This window comes from Harmonia axyridis, chromosome 2 (genome assembly GCF_914767665.1).
Source record: "Harmonia axyridis chromosome 2, icHarAxyr1.1, whole genome shotgun sequence".
Classification (NCBI taxonomy): Eukaryota; Metazoa; Arthropoda; class Insecta; order Coleoptera; family Coccinellidae; genus Harmonia; species Harmonia axyridis.
This window is the reverse complement of record NC_059502.1, coordinates 52,287,363-52,309,810: the sequence shown is the minus strand read 5'-3', so window position 1 is coordinate 52,309,810 and position 22,448 is coordinate 52,287,363. Positions and strand designations below refer to the sequence as shown.

Below are 22,448 nucleotides of genomic sequence, written 5' to 3'. Positions count from 1 at the left end.
TTGCCAAATAAGCCAAACCACCCCTAGAAATTAGTCCTCAGAGTCTCATGGGCAATTGTAACGTTACAGTTGACAGATACATTCCAAGAATTATTTATCTGATAATACATTAGATAGTTAAAATTTTTAGAATGGCCATCAACCTCATTAGGTAAGTCATTATAAATATGACAAATAAATATTTTAAATATTTATTCAGCACCGAACGTGAGCGAGGCTACGGGAAGATTTATCAAAACGTTTACATACTTGACAGACAAAAACTCAAGACGAATAATCAAAAAAAATATTAAACGAAAAGAATGGATAACTGAAGGCATAATAAAATCAATTAACGAGAAAAATAGTATGTATAAAAAAATCAAATCGGAAAAATGTATGGACGAGAATCTCAATGAGAATTATAAGAGATATAAAAAACATTTAGAAAAATTAATTAAAATCGCTAAAATAAATTATTATGAAAACGAAATACAAAAACATAAAAATGACCCCCAATAGTTGTGGAGGGTCATAACAGATAAAAAACTCAATCAGCAACAGATTTCCTCAATTATGCAAGATAATATTACATTAACGGAAAGAACTAAAATAGCGGAAACTTTTAACGCGTATTTTTCTAGCATAGGCACACAACTGGCAAATAAAATAAAAAAGAAAAAAACAAAATTTAATAATTCAGAATCACCTAACCAACTCAAGTTAAATTTTGATCCTTGTGATGAGCAAGAGATATTGAAAGTAATAGAGTCACTAAAAGCGAATAAATCTCCAGGTATTTATGGTATCCAAGTGACACTACTTAAGAGAATTGCCAAAAGTATAGTCGCTCCCCTTAGGTTTCTAGTGAATTTCTCTATGCAGACGGGTATGTTTCCGGTTTCTTTAAAAACAACACTGTAGGATTTCACGTATACCTACTTATGCGTTTCGTCCCTGGCACACACACCGGACTCATCAGTGTGACTTTGGTATAATTGTGTGTGCCGTGTCACAGACGCTTGGGGAATTTATTATTATCGGGAGCCGCCGGGATTCGAACCCGGGACCTGGTCGCATCTCGGTCCGTGAGTCTACCTCTTAACCTCTAGGCTACCGAATGCTGTGTATATAGTTGCTATGTGGAGCTTTATGACGAGCCGCCACATGACTCCCTCCCCAGTGACGGAGGAACGAAACTTATGCGTGTTACGAGGTCATCGGTGCAGCTGGGTGATTGCCGCCTAATCAGAGCTGCACCTCGCAGGCATCGTACGGACGGTGAATGCCGCCTATTCACGTCCGGCATACCGCGGCAGACCAAGGAGCACGTATTGCACGTCATGGGAATGGGCGTCTAGAGTTCCGTTTGGAAATTGCAGATATATGGGAGCTACGCATCAACCTTCTGCTTTCCAGGACACATCGTTTAGATGGCCATTCCCATCACGTCGGGCTTGCTTGCTGTGACGACGGAAACACGAGGCTCGGCGTGCCATCGGCTCTAGTGTCCGATGGACACCCCAGTAGCCGTAACGTTGAGTGGGGCAGTGAGTCGCCTCTGCGCTCCAACGCCGCAGTTTTCCGCCATCACGTCGGGGTCACCAATGTAGCGAGTCGTTCTCGAGCTAATATTTAGGTGCGCCCTCTCCCGGGGGTATTGTGTTTCGTCCCGAGATCGCTGGTGGACTCATCGGTTAGGCTATCCAGCGATCTCTGCCTAAGACACACCTTCCCACCCATCGGGTGAGAAGTGAATCGGTTGCTTTGCGTCGACCCCTTTAAATCCGCCGGGGCCGATGTTGTGTGGCGCATTACGACCATGGCGCCATCTCTGAGCAAACCGAGTCACTACACACCCCCTCACCAGTAACCAAGACCCTCCTGAGGAGGAGGTACGCAGGTGGTCCCAGGGGGGAGAGAGCGCTTGCGTGCTGTGATGACGGAAACACGAGGCTCGGCGTGCCATCGGCTCTAGTGTCCGATGGACACCCCAGTAGCCGTAACGTTGAGCGGGGCAGTGAGTCGCCTCTGCGCTCCAACGCCGCAGTTTTCCGCCATCACGTCGGGGTCACCAATGTAGGATTTCACGTATACCTACTTATGCGTTTCGTCCCTGGCACACACACCGGACTCATCAGTGTGACTTTGGTATAATTGTGTGTGCCGTGTCACAGACGCTTGGGGAATTTATTATTATCGGGAGCCGCCGGGATTCGAACCCGGGACCTGGTCGCATCTCGGTCCGTGAGTCTACCTCTTAACCTCTAGGCTACCGAATGCTGTGTATATAGTTGCTATGTGGAGCTTTATGACGAGCCGCCACAACACTTATAAAACCAATACACAAAGCAGGAGATAAATCGTCCGTAAATAATTATCGCCCAATATCACTAGTATCAAATATCTCAAAAATATTTGAAAGAATAATACATAATAGAGTCACGAAGTTTCTGGAAGGGTGCAAAATTTTGAGTGAGAGGCAGTTCGGTTTTAGGGTCGGGAAATCCACACAGGATGCTATAGCGGCACTAACAGGTGAAATATATAGATGTCTGGATATGTCGAGACCATGTCTGGGTGTGTTCGTGGATTTAGCCAAAGCCTTCGACACGGTCAGTCATGACGGATTGCTTGACACTCTGAGTGCATGGGTGTCGAGGGTAGTCCACTCAACTGGTTTAGAAGCTATCTGATAGGTAGAAAGCAATGCGTCCAAGTTGGAGAATCGATAAGCTCACTATCAGACATACATTATGGAGTGCCTCAGGGAACAATATTGGGCCCTGTTCTTTTTAATATTTACATTAACTCGATGTTTTCATTGCGCACCAGGGGGAAACTATTTGCATTTGCGGACGATACTGCAGTATTTTATGAGGGAGATAGCTGGGAACAACTAAAGAGTATGGTAGAAATGGACTTCAAGGACATAATTCAGTTTCTTAATTATAAGGTTTTAACAATAAACAAGCAGAAAACAAAATTTATGCTGTTTTCCAATAGCTCAACTGTGTTGCCTGAGTATAGAACGTTAAATGTTGAGGATGACTTCACAATTCATTCAGCAGATCATATAAAATATCTAGGTGTAATATTGGACCCATATTTGAGATGGAATTTTCAAGTCGATAACGTTGTGAAGAAAATTCGGAAAATGATACCTAGATTCAGGTTTTTTAAAGAATTCTGTAACCCTCAGTTGTTGAGAACATTGTACTTGGTTTTGGTTCAACCCCTTTTGGTATATGGCCTACTTGGATGGGGAGGGGTAGTGAAACATTATTTACTTAAGCTCGAGGTAACACAGAAATGGTTGTTAAAGATAATATACAATAAACCATATCGCTATCCGAGTGAAAAACTGTTCCAAGAATCTGCTGTTATGAATCTTCGACAGCTGTATATGCTCGTGCTTGCTGTGCATCAATTTAAAAACATTTCGTCTGCGGAATTTAACGAGCATTTGCATGGAACGCGACACAGAGGACGAATGATTTTAATACCTAGAACAATGAAAACCATAGGACAACGATCGCACACATTTTTATCCCCTCGAGTGTACAATTACATACCAGCGTGTATTAAAGCAAGTAATAGCTTAAAAATTTTTAAATTAAAATTGAAAACGTGGATAGGAAACTTAAGTTCTCAAGAAGTTACGAATTTGTTGGATATTAAGAACTCGTATGTCCATACCTGAAATGTTGGGGGGAACCTTGGTCACAACAGCGGATTAATTGCATATTGGGCTCCTGATGCCTTGTAATGTGGTGTTAATAAAATGTTGTGTATATAGTCTATTAGATATTTGAGTGTATATATATTGTGTACATGAAGAGTAGAACAAATAATTTCAATGTAGATGCCTCAAACAAGGTGCCTACGCACCTTCGAGGTAAAGAATAGTTTATTGATTTACCTTTGTATCCATATTTAGGTTGAATTGTACTCAAATATGTTTGGTATAAGAAACTGTACTCTGAAAAATGTTTTAATTTTGCTCAATAAAACTTATAATAATAATAATATACCTACACACATTAAGAGTACCTAAGTCAAACTTTTGTTGGTTATCTGATGACGCCACGTTCATTAAACCATTATTCAACCCTTAATTACTACACAAAAATTTTGTAACATAAGTACTACGGTGGGTCAATTTGACCCGATTTCTAGATAGATATTAACAAAAGAAAACAAACGATATTTTTACATTTTATTCGGGAATAATAATTTTCAAATATTAATTTTTAACTCAAGTATTTTATTCGGTATTTTTGCATAAGGGGCAAACATTTATGGCACATTCTTTGCAAATCTGTTTTTTACACATCGAACAGAAGGTGTTTTTTTTTCGATGGACAAATGGCACATCTCTTTCTTTTCGAAGTTCCTACCCGAGGCTGAGGCTCTAGTGGATGGGAAATCTCAAAATCAAATATGTTCGCTGCTAAATTTCGAAGTTTGAGTGATATCTTAGGGTTAGATATCCTGGTTACTACATGTGATCTACACAACTCCTTGGCTAATGTTTTCAGGAAGTCTATTCTCGTTAGTTCCTTTCCGGTGGGTGAAAGCTGATAAAGAACTCTGGCATTCACTCCAGAAACATTCAAAATCATGTGAAATATTGCCATTGGCCATCTGCGAGTTCTTCTTGATGTACTGTAGTTTGCGCATTTTTGATCTAATGCGTCTACGCCAGCCTTCGTACTGTTGTAAAATAATATAATATCTGGCTTCTTGCTTTTTTCATCAACTTTATCATCTGAGTGCATAGAGGATAATAAAATCACAGATTTGTTTTTCTTCGGAACATGAGCAACAATCGTCAAATCAGAAGTGAACCCAAATAGGGAGCTTCCAATTTCCTTTCCTCTGGACGGTAGAAATTCTGGTGGAATGAAAGCTTTATTTTTCCTCAAAGTACCTACTAACGTCAACTTCTCTTTTTTCAGGGCATTTGCAAGTTCTAATGAGGTGTACCAATTATCGGTAGTTATATTTCTATTGGACCCTTTCACAGGTTCAATCAACCTCATAACCACTTGTGTTGGAAGGGATAGTTTCTCTCCTTTTTCCAAACAAGCCTTACTTGGTGTCTGTTTTCCACAATATATTTCCGTGTTCACCATGTAATGTGTTTTTGCATCTGCTAAAACCTGTATCTTGATCCCATATTTAGCAGGCTTACTTGGCATGAACATTCGGAATCCACAGCAACCTCTGAATGGAACTAGCATTTCATCTATCGTCAAATGTAGAAAAGGAGAATAACAACTCTTTGAATTATGGACGAATTGATTAAATAACTCAGATATTGCGGCCAACTTGTTTTCCTTCAGTCTTTCCTTCCTTGTACTATCATCATCGAATCGAATACAGGAGAGCAAGAAAGAAAACCTTGCAAGTGACATAGTGCACCTGAATATGTCTCTGCCCGTTCCATCATTGGCCCATAGAGATCTGAGATCCTCATGTCCTGATTTAAGAATGCCTGTTAAATAGAGCAGACCAATGAAAGCCTCTATCTTCTTGGTCTGTATTATGAATGAAGGAAGCAGAGAACTGCGATCGGCAATTTCTCCTTCTTTTGAACATTTTATATTTCAGTTGCATATTCTGTATTTTGGAGTTTGTATGTTTTGTGATTTTCTTGAGCATTGCGTCCGAAAAAATTAGTTTCCAGGCTTGCAAAACTGTTGAGAGTGGATTTTTTTTTGCGTCTCCCTTCAAGCCAGGCATTATTGTATAAATATTTTTCTTTTGGGTTTTACCTCTTGTTGGTGCATTTTTCGACCATTTCGTTTTGTCTTTGCCATAAAAAGCTTGACGATTATATTCGTCAACTTCTTTAGTCTTTCTCTCTGCACCTTCAGATTCTTGTTCATTATCATGCCATTCAAGTTCGCTATCACTGTCATGTTCGCTTATTTCTTCATGATCACTCTCCCCAGGTTCACTCCTATCTCCTTCATCTAGAATAGCTTCAGTAGCAGCTACTCTGTCTTGCACTTCGAAAATATTTTCATCTTCTTCTGAATTTTCTGTGGAATTACAATCCTCCCAGAACTGTTCATCTTCAACAATTTGTAGGATTTCAGCTTCATTGAGTGGCCTATTCATACTGTAGAAAAAAAAACAAGATCAATGAATTGATATTGATATAAATTTGGAATGATTCATTCATCCAATTGAATATAAAACGTACCTCATATTCCATATAACACTACCGTTCAAACTACGCACGGGTCAATTTGACCCAAATACAGCAATATCAGCAAACAGGGAACGCACACAGCTCGAATAACACGTCAGAACAGAGATTATGTAGGGCTAGGGAATACTAGAAGAATTACCCCACTACTCACACGCGAAACTAAGAATTTCGGCTCGTCGTCGTGTGGGTCAAAATGACCCGTCCGTAGTGACTAAGGGTTAACTTTCTAATAGATAACATAGGTATCCATAAGAATTTGTGAATAAACTAAATTAGGTCCTGATATCAGCAACTAAATTCTTATTGTTCAGGGGTCAGTGATAAATAAATACCACGAAAAAAAAATTATAAAACGAATAAACATTTTAAAAAAACTTCAAGAAAAGCGTCTAACTTTTTCTGCTTATCTCATCACGTTATGGTCATTGAAGCATTATTTAATTATTTACTGATAGATAGTTGAATAATTCTCATACTTTCTTCTTAAAGTTATTCAACTATCTGTTTGTAATTGAAAAATGGATTAATAATTTTTTATGCATGATGTTATCAGATAAGTCACTATTGTTTGATGACTTCTTACAAGTTTTTTAAAATGTTCATTTGTCAAGCTATTATGGCTCATGAAATGGCATTTAATAATAACTTACCAATAGATGGCTGTAATTCGCTGTTTGAAAGGTACAATATGGTTATTTTCATTTCAAACACATATATGTATATCTAAATACATATTAGACATTCGAATAAAATTTTTTCCTTTTCAAATTACTCGATTGATCCTAGATAAATTTTTCCGATGAAAAGCTACAATGAGTTGTATTATTTACTTCTTGTCACAAATTTCATAGTTTTTATATTTCTCCTCAATGAAAAAGGTCACAGACATAGACAAGATAATTGTCTTGAGTCTGAATGAAAAAAACCAACAATAAAACAATCATTTATCTTTTCAGAGGCAATTATGAATTTCTTGTATAAACGACCTCAAACTGTCTTTGGATTATTATTGGATTTCGTGTTTAAACACCAAATCTTGCGTGCTTCAGGTAATTATCAAAAACTGACTGCACATATTTCAACCATCTTCAATCAAATAGACCGATAGTAGGAGAAGCTCACACGCGAATCAGCTCAAAAAAAACAGTAGGAGTGGCCTTTATCTGTGACTTCAAGGCTGTGAAAATTTTTGATTTACTTCTCGGAAAACAATTTTTTCATTTTGTTATATTTTATCCTAATTCTAAATAATACTGTGGATTGGCTTGGTTTCTACTTGTTCGAAATTCATTTTAAATCGAAAATTAAATGACAGTCATTATATTTCATCTTTTTTTTTCGTATTCCTGGTACTGTATGCATAATGGAAACTGTTTTGGAGGAAGCCAACCTTATGGTCATCAATATACATACCGGGTGTAATAGGATCATGGTACACACCCCTTATCTCCCTTAAATTTGAAGGTTATAGATTGAAATTTAGGATAATAATAATAATAATAATAGGTATTTATTTCCAGAATTGTATGTACATTACAAAATGATAAAAACAAGTCACAAATTCCTTACAAAAAAATAAATCAATGAACTAATATATCTATGATATTTTTACATGACAAAAGACTATAAATTCATTTAAAGAATATGGTTCACATTTAATTAACAGTTCGAATAATTGTCTCTTGAAGAGTTTAATTTCTTTAATTGATCTTATTTTTCTAGGTAAATGATTGAACAGTTTCATACTGATTTAGTAATTATTACGCTCTGTACTCGTTAGTCTGTGAATAGGTAATAGATATTCAATCATTATCCTGGTAGGATTCACATTTTTACAATCCTGAAAATAGGAATTGTTCTCAAACAAAAATAACAAGAGTTTATAGATATATAAACCAGGGGAAATTTAATGAAGGAAACATCACTCTTAAATTAAATTTCCCTGTTGGTTTCTTCTTTATTATCTTCTTCATTTTCCTCTTCACTTTCAACACTTTCTTCATCTTCTTCATATTCTTCATCACTGTCCATCTTGTCGAAACGATGTATATTGACATTCTGCCAATTTGTATCGAAGATAGTGAAGGTACCTTCGAAAATTAACGTTGTCCTACACATCGGACAACATTTGGAAGAACTGGAGCACCACCTGTCGATGCATTCTTTGTGAAAACAATGCCTGCAATCGGTTAGGTACAGTTCTCCAGTCAACCTACTCAGACATACGCTGCAGTCTTCCTCAAAAGTTATACCCCTAGGAAAAAAAAAGTACATATTAATTCGCTGTTTGATAGGTACAATATGGTTATCGTTCATTTCATACACATATATTGAACAAAAATTTCTTTATAAAAATGCAACATTCAGAAACTGAAGATAACATTCGATTATATTGTTTCAAAAATAATTAAAGAAAACAATGATGTAAAAGCATTACCTTTCTGTACAGTCGTTGTACAACTTTTCGAAACTGAACTCATATAAATGATCCAAAGACATCTTTTTAGCTTTAAAATTATCTGTTCTGTACTTCACCACTGTTGAACTGATACTAAGCTAGTAAGCGTACCAACACACTTAAGTACTCAAATACGTCAGGCGCGGATCCAGGACCCACTTTTGGGGGGGGGGGAAATTCTAGATTCTTCCGCCATTTTGGGACGTCATTTTTTTTTGCCGTTCATTAATATGGGTTTTCACAAAATGCATTGAAGGTGGAATGAATAGAATAAAAAATGTCCCCATTCATTTACTTGTATTTTCACATTATATGAAGTAACAAAGTGTATTAATTACATATCGATATTTATTTTGAAGTATCAAACTACTCAAACTGATTTCGTTCTTTAGTTGAACGTTTCGAAATTCAATCTAAACAATGTGAAAAGAGAATATGATTTTTATTTTCGTTCAATTATATCTGATTTATTTTATCACCTTGGTAAAAATAAATATTTCAAAAAAGGGTTAAACTGTCGTTTCTTATTTGTTGCCAGATACATTCCAAGAATTATTCATCTGATAATACATTAGATAGTTAAAATTTTCAGAATGGCCGTCAACCTCATTAGGTAAGTCATTATAAATATGACAAATAAATATTTTAAATGTACCTACACTCATTAAGAGTACCTAAGTCAAACTTTTGTTGGTTATCTGATGATGCCACGTTCATTAAACCATTATTTAACTTTCTAATAGATAACAGAGGTATCCATAAGAATTTGTGAATAAACTAAATTAGGTCCTGATATCAGCAACTAAATTCTTATTGTTCAGGGGTCAGTGATAAATAAATACCACGAAAAAAAAATTATAAAACAAATAAACATTTTAAAAAAACTTCAAGAAAAGCGTCTAACTTTTTCTGCTTATCTGATCACGTTATTGTCATTAAAGCATTATTTAATTATATATATATATATGTATATCTAAATACATATTAGACATTCGAATAAAATTTTTTCCTTTTCAAATTACTCGATTGATCCTAGATAAATTTTTTCGATGAAAAGCTACAATGAGTTGTATTATTTACTTCTTGTCACAAATTTCATAGTTTTTATATTTCTCCTCAATGAAAAAGGTCACAGACATAGACAAGATAATTGTCTTGAGTCTGAATGAAAAAAACCAACAATAAAACAATCATTTATCTTTTCAGAGGCAATTACGAATTTCTTGTATAAACGACCTCAAACTGTCTTTGGATTATTATTGGATTTCGTGTTTAAACACCAAATCTTGCGTGCTTCAGGTAATTATCAAAAACTGACTGCACATATTTCAACCATCTTCAATCAAATAGACCGATAGTAGGAGAAGCTCACACGCGAATCAGCTCAAAAAAAACAGTAGGAGTGGCCTTTATCTGTGACTTCAAGGCTGTGAAAATTTTTGATTTACTTCTCGGAAAACAATTTTTTCATTTTGTTATATTTTATCCTAATTCTAAATAATACTGTGGATTGGCTTGGTTTCTACTTGTTCGAAATTCATTTTAAATCGAAAATTAAATGACAGTCATTATATTTCATCTTTTTTTTTCGTATTCCTGGTACTGTATGCATAATGGAAACTGTTTTGGAGGAAGCTAACCTTATGGTCATCAATATACATACCGGGTGTAATAGGATCATGGTACACACCCCTTATCTCCCTTAAATTTGAAGGTTATAGATTGAAATTTAGGATAATAATAATAATAATAATAGGTATTTATTTCCAGAATTGTATGTACATTACAAAATGATAAAAACAAGTCACAAATTCCTTACAAAAAAATAAATCAATGAATTAATATATCTATGATATTTGTACATGACAAAAGACTATAAATTCATTTAAAGAATATGGTTCACATTTAATTAACAGTTCGAATAATTGTCTCTTGAAGAGTTTAATTTCTTTAATTGATCTTATTTTTCTAGGTAAATGATTGAACAGTTTCATACTGATTTAGTAATTATTACGCTCTGTACTCGTTAGTCTGTGAATAGGTAATAGATATTCAATCATTATCCTGGTAGGATTCACATTTTTACAATCCTGAAAAGTACTGTTGAGTACCGTTGATTACTATTGGTTGAGAATCAGACACTAAGCGGCGTGGTTGAAACAACTGAAGCGGTGCTTACACAGCGATGAGGAAAACAAGGGGAAACTACCTCATTAAGACTCCCTAGAAATCGTCATGGCTCAGAGAAATGACAGTCAACAGTTCACTAATCATGGTTTTCGGATGCCAAGATTCGGCAGGGGAAGAGATGACATAAACAGCAGGGCTTCCCAGGTCGTCAACTGTTTGTTGAAAATATACAAATCAACTCTTAAAATTGCGACATGGAACGTAAGAAGTATGTACGAGCCTGGAAAGTTAAGAAACATAGAGCAGGAGATGGTGCGACTAAAGATTGATGTTGTTGGAATAAGTGACACAAGATGGATTGGTTCGGGTGAACTTAGTACAGAAAATGGACGAGTTTACTACTCTGGCAATGATGACACTCAACACCGCTATGGAGTGGCCGTAATTCTTGACAGAAACGTAGTAAAATCAGTAACAGGCTTCATACCAATGTCCGAAAGAGTTATGTTGCTACAACTGATGACAACTCACGGAAAACTAAACCTAATACAAATTTATGCTCCTACAGCTGACAAAAACGAAGAAGAGTTAGAAAACTTTTATAGTGACCTTCAAAAGACATTACGACTAACTGCATCTAGAGATATAACAGTAGTTATGGGTGATTTTAATGCTAAAATCGGCGAAGGAAGATGTGACTCTACAGTAGGGCAGTACGGACTTGGTGTACGCAACGAGAGGGGCGATCGTCTTGTTGAATTCTGTCAAGAAAATAATCTTGTGGTAACGAATACGTTTTTCAAACTTCCCAAGAGACGTCTGTATACATGGAAATCACCAGCTGACAAAGACAACAACATCGTCAGAAATCAGATCGATTACATCCTAATAAAACACAGATATCGAAACGCAATAAAAACGGTAAAAGCTTACCCTGGTGCGGACGTATCATCTGATCATAATCCTCTTATTGCTAGGTTTCAGTTACAGCTAAAAAAGATGCAAAACAAGCATAAAGTTGATAAACTAGACATAGAGAAACTAAAATGAGAAGAAATCAGAGAAAAACTTAAACAACAGATCAACGCAAACTTAGAAAAAGCCACCACCAAATCTCAGCAAAATGAGGAAAGCGCAGAACAACAATGGCAGTTCCTTGAAACAGCACTTATAGAACCAAGTAAAAAGGAACTTATAACAAGCAAACATAAGAAAGAAGATTGGATGACAGACGGAATCTTGGAGTTAATGGATGAAAGAAGAAGATGCAAGTCAAATAACAACATTCGATACAAGCAGCTACAAATCCAAATAAGGCGAAAAATAAGAGAAGCAAAAGAAACATACTTCTCTGATAAATGTAAGGAGATAGAAGATTTACAAAACAAGTATGACAACTTTAATCTAAACAAGAAGGTCAAAGAGCTCGCGGGAATGAATAAAAGAAATACTTCAAATATACTCCTCGACAAAGAAGGAAATATCATAATGGAAACTGAACAAAAACTAGAGCGATGAAAGGAATACATAGAGGAATTGGAATGGAATGGAAAATACCCCTTCAGAACATCAAGATGGAGATGTGGGACCTGAAATAACTAAGTGCGAGGTTGAACATGCACTGGAATCCATGAAAAATAAGAAATCTGCAGGCCCAGACGAGATACCAAGTGAGTTACTTAAATTAATTAACGACAAAAACATGGATATTTTGGTGAGTTCATACAACACAATTTACAATACAGGAATTATACCAAAGGAAATGTTAACATCAACATTCATATGTCTACCGAAAAAAGTTAATGCCAGAGAATGCAGCGACTACCGAACCATAAGCTTAATGTCACATACATTAAAAATTCTCCTTAAAATTATACATACCAGAATACGTTCCAAACTAGAACTGGATATAAGTGAGAGTCAATTTGGCTTCCGAAATGGGGTTGGCACAAGAGAGGCATTGTTTTCTCTCAATGTGTTGACTCAGAGATGCCTGGATGTTAATCGCGACCTCTATATCTGCTTTATAGACTATAATAAAGCTTTTGATAAGGTAAAACACGACCAACTTATAGACCTTCTTAAGAACAAAAACCTGGACAAACAAGATGTAAGATTAATTTCAAATCTGTATTACAACCAACGGGCCACAGTAAAAAATGGGCAGGAAAGATCTGAGGAAGTGGAAATAAAGAGAGGAGTCAGGCAAGGTTGCATACTGTCGCCCTTGTTGTTTAATGCGTACTCGGAGCAAATTATACTAGAAGCCTTGGAAGGTGAGACAGCTGGTATAAAGGTGAATGGAGTCTTGATCAACAACATCAGATATGCTGACGATACCGTAATAATAGCTGACTGTCTGAAGGATTTAGAGAGAGTTATGGACAAGATATTAAGATGTAGCGGGAAGTACGGACTTTCTCTTAATGTCAAAAAAAACCAAGTTCATGAAAATTAGCAAGAACAATGACACAAACGAAATACTGCTGGTTGGAGGTCAGCAGGTCGAAAGAGTAAAAAGATACACTTACTTAGGAACACTTATAACAGAAAACAATGACTATACCGCAGAAATAAAAACTAGAATAGAAAAAGCTCGTTCCAACTTTATAAGAATGAAAAAAGTCCTGTGCAGCAAGGATCTGACATTGCATCTCAAACTGCGATTGGCAAAATGCTATGTACACAGTGTGCTCTATTATGGGGTGGAAGCATGGACGCTAAATGCAGATGCAATGAGGCGTCTTAACTCTTTCGAGATGTGGACCTACCGAAGAATTCTGAGAGTTTCGTGGAAGGATCGTATCACCAACATCGAGGTGCTAAGAAGAATCGGTAGAGAAAAAGAAGTTGAACGTACCATCAAGGAGAGAAAGTTACAATATTTGGGACACATAATGCGAGGCGAGAAGTACAATATCTTACGATTAATAATGCAGGGGAAAATAGAAGGCAAAAGAGGCGTAGGAAGAAGACGAATCTCATGGCTGAGAAATCTGAGAGAGTGGTTTGGATGCAGCTCAAAACATCTCTTTAGAGCCGCTGTCTCCAAAGTCAAGATAGCTATGATGGTTGCCGAAATCCGCCGCGGATATGGCACTTGAAGAAGAAGAAGAAGAAAATAGGAATTGTTCTCAAACAAAAATAACAAGAGTTTATAGATATATAAACCAGGGGAAATTTAATGAAGGAAACATCACTCTTCAATTAAATTTCCCTGTTGGTTTCTTCTTTATTATCTTCTTCATTTTCCTCTTCACTTTCAACACTTTCTTCATCTTCTTCATATTCTTCATCACTGTCCATCTTGTCGAAACGATGTATATTGACATTCTGCCAATTTGTATCGAAGATAGTGAAGGTACCTTCGAAAATTAACGTTGTCCTACACATCGGACAACATTTGGAAGAACTGGAGCACCACCTGTCGATGCATTCTTTGTGAAAACAATGCCTGCAATCGGTTAGGTACAGTTCTCCAGTCAACCTACTCAGACATACGCTGCAGTCTTCCTCAAAAGTTATACCCCTAGGAAAAAAAAGTACATATTAATTCGCTGTTTGATAGGTACAATATGGTTATCGTTCATTTCATACACATATATTGAACAAAAATTTCTTTATAAAAATGCAACATTCAGAAACTGAAGATAACATTCGATTATATTGTTTCAAAAATAATTAAAGAAAACAATGATGTAAAAGCATTACCTTTCTGTACAGTCGTTGTACAACTTTTCGAAACTGAACTCATATAAATGATCCAAAGACATCTTTTTAGCTTTAAAATTATCTGTTCTGTACTTCACCACTGTTGAACTGATACTAAGCTAGTAAGCGTACCAACACACTTAAGTACTCAAATACGTCAGGCGCGGATCCAGGACCCACTTTTGGGGGGGGGGGGAAATTCTAGATTCTTCCGCCATTTTGGGACGTCATTTTTTTTTGCCGTTCATTAATATGGCTTTTCACAAAATGCATTGAAGGTGGAATGAATAGAATAAAAAATGTCCCCATTCATTTACTTGTATTTTCACATTATATGAAGTAACAAAGTGTATTAATTACATATCGATATTTATTTTGAAGTATCAAACTACTCAAACTGATTTCGTTCTTTAGTTGAACGTTTCGAAATTCAATCTAAACAATGTGAAAAGAGAATATGATTTTTATTTTCGTTCAATTATATCTGATTTATTTTATCACCTTGGTAAAAATAAATATTTCAAAAAAGGGTTAAACTGTCGTTTCTTATTTGTTGACAGATACATTCCAAGAATTATTCATCTGATAATACATTAGATAGTTAAAATTTTCAGAATGGCCGTCAACCTCATTAGGTAAGTCATTATAAATATGACAAATAAATATTTTAAATGTACCTACACTCATTAAGAGTACCTAAGTCAAACTTTTGTTGGTTATCTGATGATGCCACGTTCATTAAACCATTATTTAACTTTCTAATAGATAACAGAGGTATCCATAAGAATTTGTGAATAAACTAAATTAGGTCCTGATATCAGCAACTAAATTCTTATTGTTCAGGGGTCAGTGATAAATAAATACCACGAAAAAAAAATTATAAAACAAATAAACATTTTAAAAAAACTTCAAGAAAAGTGTCTAACTTTTTCTGCTTATCTGATCACGTTATGGTCATTAAAGCATTATTTAATTATTTACTGATAGATAGTTGAATAATTCTCATACTTTCTTCTTAAAGTTATTCAACTATCTGTTTGTAATTAAAAAATGGATTAATAATTTTTTATGCATGATGTTATCAGATAAGTCACTATTGTTTGATGACTTCTTACAAGTTTTTTAAAATGTTTATTTGTCAAGCTATTATGGCTCATGAAATGGCATTTAATAATAACTTACTAATAGATGGCTGTAATTCGCTGTTTGAAAGGTACAATATGGTTATTTTCATTTCAAACACATATATGTATATCTAAATACATATTAGACATTCGAATAAAATTTTTTCCTTTTCAAATTACTCGATTGATCCTAGATAAATTTTTCCGATGAAAAGCTACAATGAGTTGTATTATTTACTTCTTGTCACAAATTTCATAGTTTTTATATTTCTCCTCAATGAAAAAGGTCACAGACATAGACAAGATAATTGTCTTGAGTCTGAATGAAAAAAACCAACAATAAAACAATCATTTATCTTTTCAGAGGCAATTACGAATTTCTTGTATAAACGACCTCAAACTGTCTTTGGATTATTATTGGATTTCGTGTTTAAACACCAAATCTTGCGTGCTTCAGGTAATTATCAAAAACTGACTGCACATATTTCAACCATCTTCAATCAAATAGACCGATAGTAGGAGAAGCTCACACGCGAATCAGCTCAAAAAAAACAGTAGGAGTGGCCTTTATCTGTGACTTCAAGGCTGTGAAAATTTTTGATTTACTTCTCGGAAAACAATTTTTTCATTTTGTTATATTTTATCCTAATTCTAAATAATACTGTGGATTGGCTTGGTTTCTACTTGTTCGAAATTCATTTTAAATCGAAAATTAAATGACAGTCATTATATTTCATCTTTTTTTTTCGTATTCCTGGTACTGTATGCATAATGGAAATTGTTTTGGAGGAAGCTAACCTTATGGTCATCAATATACATACCGGGTGTAATAGGATCATGGTACACACCCCTTATCTCCCTTAAATTTGAAGGTTATAGATTGAAATTTAGGATAATAATAATAATAATAATAGGTATTTATTTCCAGAATTGTATGTACATTACAAAATGATAAAAACAAGTCACAAATTCCTTACAAAAAAATAAATCAATGAACTAATATATCTATGATATTTGTACATGACAAAAGACTATAAATTCATTTAAAGAATATGGTTCACATTTAATTAACAGTTCGAATAATTGTCTCTTGAAGAGTTTAATTTCTTTAATTGATCTTATTTTTCTAGGTAAATGATTGAACAGTTTCATACTGATTTAGTAATTATTACGCTCTGTACTCGTTAGTCTGTGAATAGGTAATAGATATTCAATCATTATCCTGGTAGGATTCACATTTTTACAATCCTGAAAATAGGAATTGTTCTCAAACAAAAATAACAAGAGTTTATAGATATATAAACCAGGGGAAATTTAATGAAGGAAACATCACTCTTAAATTAAATTTCCCTGTTGGTTTCTTCTTTATTATCTTCTTCATTTTCCTCTTCACTTTCAACACTTTCTTCATCTTCTTCATATTCTTCATCACTGTCCATCTTGTCGAAACGATGTATATTGACATTCTGCCAATTTGTATCGAAGATAGTGAAGGTACCTTCGAAAATTAACGTTGTCCTACACATCGGACAACATTTGGAAGAACTGGAGCACCACCTGTCGATGCATTCTTTGTGAAAACAATGCCTGCAATCGGTTAGGTACAGTTCTCCAGTCAACCTACTCAGACATACGCTGCAGTCTTCCTCAAAAGTTATACCCCTAGGAAAAAAAAAGTACATATTAATTCGCTGTTTGATAGGTACAATATGGTTATCGTTCATTTCATACACATATATTGAACAAAAATTTCTTTATAAAAATGCAACATTCAGAAACTGAAGATAACATTCGATTATATTGTTTCAAAAATAATTAAAGAAAACAATGATGTAAAAGCATTACCTTTCTGTACAGTCGTTGTACAACTTTTCGAAACTGAACTCATATAAATGATCCAAAGACATCTTTTTAGCTTTAAAATTATCTGTTCTGTACTTCACCACTGTTGAACTGATACTAAGCTAGTAAGCGTACCAACACACTTAAGTACTCAAATACGTCAGGCGCGGATCCAGGACCCACTTTTGGGGGGGGGGGAAATTCTAGATTCTTCCGCCATTTTGGGACGTCATTTTTTTTTGCCGTTCATTAATATGGGTTTTCACAACATGCATTGAAGGTGGAATGAAGGATTATCAGACCAGGATAACCTCATTCGTCTTGATAGAGCACTCAAGGGAAAAGCTAGGGAAACTGTTAAAGCTCTTCTAATATCTCCAAGCAATGTTTCAAGGATAATCAATATGCTCGAGATGAATTTTGGTAGACCTGAATGGATTGTTCTATCTCTCATGGAAAAAGTGAAGAAAATCAGCCCTGTAAAAGAAGACAGTTTGGAATCCTGTATTTTTTTCTCAAACGCAGTTACTAATATGGTGGTCACGATGAGAAATGTTAATTCTTCACTATATTTGTTCAATCCGGAAATGTTAGTGAATATTGTTGAAAAACTTCCCACCATACAAAAGTACAACTGGGGAAAATATAAATATCAGAAAGATTTACAGGGAATACCAACATCCCTTGAAGATTTTGCAAATTGGTACGAAGAAGAGGTAAATTCTATGGCTTCTACAAGTAATCCATTCCAGAGAAGTAAACACATGTCAAGGAAAGAAACAGTTAGTTTTTCAAAAAAGTCCGAGCCGAGAAAGGCAGAAAATTCCAAAGTTTGTGTATTTTGCCAGAGAACGAATCATAAAATAGAGGAATGTGGTGAATTCATAGAGAAGACTATACCAGAAAGAAGACAATCAGTTATGAATTTGAGATTATGTTTTCTATGTCTCCAATTGGGTCACATGGCTAATAAATGTTTCCTCAGAACGAGATGTGGTATAATGGGTTGTAAAGGAAAGCATAGCAGTCTTCTTCATCTGGCAAGAGATCCAAACAGCTCATATCCAACTTTACAAGATAAAACAGCAGCTTCGAGTGAATTTTGTGCGAAATTGAACGATGTGGATCAAAAAACTCTGCTGAGAATAGCACCAGTTATACTTCGTGGGCCTTATAATGAAATCAAGACATTTGCCTTATTCGATGAAGGCTCCACATGCTCGATGATGGATGAAAATTTAGCTATGAAATTGAACCTCTCTGGACCCATCGTTCCACTCCGTTTTCAATGGACAAATAACATTACCCATTTCGAGGATGAATCGAAAATGGTTGATGTTGATATTTCTGCCGACAGCAATAAACAAATCTTCTATAATCTGAAAAATTTGAGGACTGTTAAAAACTTGAGTATACCAAACCAGAAAATCAATGTAGATCTTTTGTCTCAGAATATCCCACATTTGAACCGGAAAATTCTAGAGACCGTGGAGAATGCAACTCCAGAAATTCTCATTGGCCAAGACAATTGCGGACTAATTATATCACGTCAGGTCATACAACCAAAAATGAATCAACCTATAATGTCCAAATCCAAATTAGGTTGGACTATTCATGGAGCACTCACTGATTCAACTGATGGAAATGAAATGAATCATGCAACTCTTTGTTGCCGACATATTGAAGATGATGAACTCCATCGTATGGTGAAAGATAGTTTCAAGTTAGAAGCTTTCGGAGTGAATGAAAAAATCATCAGCTCAGTAGAAGATCGCAAAGCACTTGAAATCATGAATAGCACAGCTAAAAGAATTGGTAACCGTTGGGAAATTGGACACCTTTGGAGAAATATGGATGTCGCATTTCCTGACAGCAAAGTAAACGCACTCAACCGTCTTTCCTGCATGGAGAGGAAAATGAAGAAAGATTGTGAATTCGCAAAGCAGTACCGTGAGAAGATCCAGGATTACATCAACAAGGGTTATGCAAGAAAATTAGAGTTAGAGGAGATTACAGAAAATCCGAGAAACTGGTTTTTACCACATTTTGCAGTGTGGAACGTCCATAAGCCCGGTAAAATTAGACTTGTCTTTGACGCTGCTGCAAGATCATTTGGATATAGCCTCAATGACTTTTTACTACAAGGTCCAGACTTTGTTCCTTCCTTGGTTTCCGTTTTATGGCGCTTTAGGCAGGGAAAAATTGCATTTAGTGGGGACATCAGGGAAATGTTTCACCAAGTGTTAATAAAAAAGGAAGATCGATGTGCTCAACGATTTCTTTGGCATGATGAAAATAACCTTGGTGGAATTCCGGATGTTTATGAAATGAATGTTATGATCTTCGGTGCCGTGTCTTCTCCATCCGTAGCCCAATTCATCAAGAACAGGAATGCTGAATGTTTCGAAGATAAATTCCCTGGAATAAGCAGAGCAATGAAGAGACAACATTATGTTGACGATTATTTGGATTCATGTAGCACATACGAGGAAGCTATTCAAAGAGTACGAGATGTAATTTATGTTCATAATCAAGCTGGTTTTGAAATGGTGAAATGGATTAGTAACTCCAAGAGGGTTCTAGAATCAATTCCAAAATGTCTTCGTGCTGAATCAGAAAAAAACATTAAAATTGATTCACAAGAAATCAAAAGAGTTCTTGGATTGTCTTGGTCTCCAGAAACTGACCAATTCATATATTCGCTGAACTTTCACAAAATTCCTATTGAAAAAACATCAGGATCAATAGCACCAACGAAACGGAAGGTCTTGCGGATCATCATGTCAATATTTGATCCTTTCGGGTTTTTGGCAACTTTGATCATAAAGGCGAATGTGTTTTGTGATGCGCGTGATAAGGCTTATTCCTATGTTGCTTACTTCAGAACAGAAGAAAAGGAGGATAATACTGAAACACATGTCTGCTTTGTTACTGCTGAGTATAAAGTTGCGCCATTGACTCAGCAAATCATACCCAAATTAGAGTTACAAGGAGCAGTGTTGGCATGCAGACTATCCAAGAAAATATGGGAAGAAGTTGAACATAAAATTCGCGAAACACATTATTGGACTGATTCATTGGTGGTACTTAAACAAATAAGATCCCAGTCGAGAAGGTTTCCTATGTTCGTGTCATGTCGAATAGGAGAAATCCATGAAAATGCAGATGTTTTCCAGTGGCACTGGGATCCTTCTGAAGAAAATGTAGCAGATCAGGCTACCAAAGAATTGAAAAATATCGATCTTAAACAAGATGGAGATTGGTTTAGCGGACCATCGTTTTTGGGAAAACCAAGGAAATTATGGTATTGTGAGGGTGGCAAAAATTCAAACGAAGAAAGGCATTTATAAAAGACCTGTTACGAAGCTGTGCATCCTTCCGACCACTTAGTGAAGATTTAAGTTCTTCACAGGGGGGAGAAATGTTAAGGCCAAATTCATTTTTTAATTTGACAGACGAGTGAACAGGAAATCAAGGGAGTTTAGTTTTTTGATAGTTCTGAATTGTCAAGTTTTCAAATAAAAAAGTTATTGAAGAATTTCACATTTGAATTTACACCATTATTTAACTTTCTAATAGATAACAGAGGTATCCATAAGAATTTGTGAATAAACTAAATTAGGTCCTGATATCAGCAACTAAATTCTTATTGTTCAGGGGTCAGTGATAAATAAATACCACGAAAAAAAAATTATAAAACAAATAAACATTTTAAAAAAACTTCAAGAAAAGCGTCTAACTTTTTCTGCTTATCTGATCACGTTATGGTCATTAAAGCATTATTTAATTATTTACTGATAGATAGTTGAATAATTCTCATACTTTCTTCTTAAAGTTATTCAACTATCTGCTTGTAATTAAAAAATGGATTAATAATTTTTTATGCATGATGTTATCAGATAAGTCACTATTGTTTGATGACTTCTTACAAGTTTTTTAAAATGTTTATTTGTCAAGCTATTATGGCTCATGAAATGGCATTTAATAATAACTTACTAATAGATGGCTGTAATTCGCTGTTTGAAAGGTACAATATGGTTATTTTCATTTCAAACACATATATGTATATCTAAATACATATTAGACATTCGAATAAAATTTTTTCCTTTTCAAATTACTCGATTGATCCTAGATAAATTTTTCCGATGAAAAGCTACAATGAGTTGTATTATTTACTTCTTGTCACAAATTTCATAGTTTTTATATTTCTCCTCAATGAAAAAGGTCACAGACATAGACAAGATAATTGTCTTGAGTCTGAATGAAAAAAACCAACAATAAAACAATCATTTATCTTTTCAGAGGCAATTACGAATTTCTTGTATAAACGACCTCAAACTGTCTTTGGATTATTATTGGATTTCGTGTTTAAACACCAAATCTTGCGTGCTTCAGGTAATTATCAAAAACTGACTGCACATATTTCAACCATCTTCAATCAAATAGACCGATAGTAGGAGAAGCTCACACGCGAATCAGCTCAAAAAAAACAGTAGGAGTGGCCTTTATCTGTGACTTCAAGGCAGTGAAAATTTTTGATTTACTTCTCGGAAAACAATTTTTTCATTTTGTTATATTTTATCCTAATTCTAAATAATACAGTGGATTGGCTTGGTTTCTACTTGTTCGAAATTCATTTTAAATCGAAAATTAAATGACAGTCATTATATTTCATCTTTTTTTTTCGTATTCCTGGTACTGTATGCATAATGGAAACTGTTTTGGAGGAAGCTAACCTTATGGTCATCAATATACATACCGGGTGTAATAGGATCATGGTACACACCCCTTATCTCCCTTGAATTTGAAGGTTATAGATTGAAATTTAGGATAATAATAATAATAATAATAGGTATTTATTTCCAGAATTGTATGTACATTACAAAATGATAAAAACAAGTCACAAATTCCTTACAAAAAAATAAATCAATGAACTAATATATCTATGATATTTGTACATGACAAAAGACTATAAATTCAT

The 22,448-nt window shown here is 35.1% G+C and overlaps 2 protein-coding genes across 2 annotated transcripts; both read left to right on the top strand.

Annotated features, from left to right (window-relative positions):
* The first annotated feature begins 10,895 nt into the window (after positions 1 to 10,895).
* On the top strand, positions 10,896 to 12,308 carry LOC123673395 (craniofacial development protein 2-like). Its single transcript, XM_045607882.1, has 2 exons — positions 10,896 to 11,807; positions 11,871 to 12,308. The coding sequence occupies exons 1-2, from the start codon at positions 10,896 to 10,898 to the stop codon at positions 12,306 to 12,308; spliced, it is 1,350 nt and encodes a 449-aa protein (XP_045463838.1).
* Positions 12,309 to 13,405: 1,097 nt separating this feature from the next.
* LOC123673394 lies at positions 13,406 to 20,817 on the top strand. The gene is made up of 2 exons (XM_045607881.1): positions 13,406 to 13,701; positions 17,748 to 20,817. The coding sequence occupies exons 1-2, from the start codon at positions 13,406 to 13,408 to the stop codon at positions 20,815 to 20,817; spliced, it is 3,366 nt and encodes a 1,121-aa protein (XP_045463837.1).
* Positions 20,818 to 22,448: the final 1,631 nt, after the last annotated feature.

Coding starts and splice junctions, on each gene's coding strand:
- LOC123673395 (XM_045607882.1), top strand. CDS start 10,896: ATGGCTCAGAGAAATGACAGTCAACAGTTCACTAATCATGGTTTTCGG. Junction 11,808..11,870: donor AGATGCAAAACAAGCATAAA/GTTGATAAACTA, acceptor CTTAAACAACAG/ATCAACGCAAACTTAGAAAA.
- LOC123673394 (XM_045607881.1), top strand. CDS start 13,406: ATGAAAAAAGTCCTGTGCAGCAAGGATCTGACATTGCATCTCAAACTG. Junction 13,702..17,747: donor CACATAATGCGAGGCGAGAA/GTACAATATCTT, acceptor CATGCATTGAAG/GTGGAATGAAGGATTATCAG.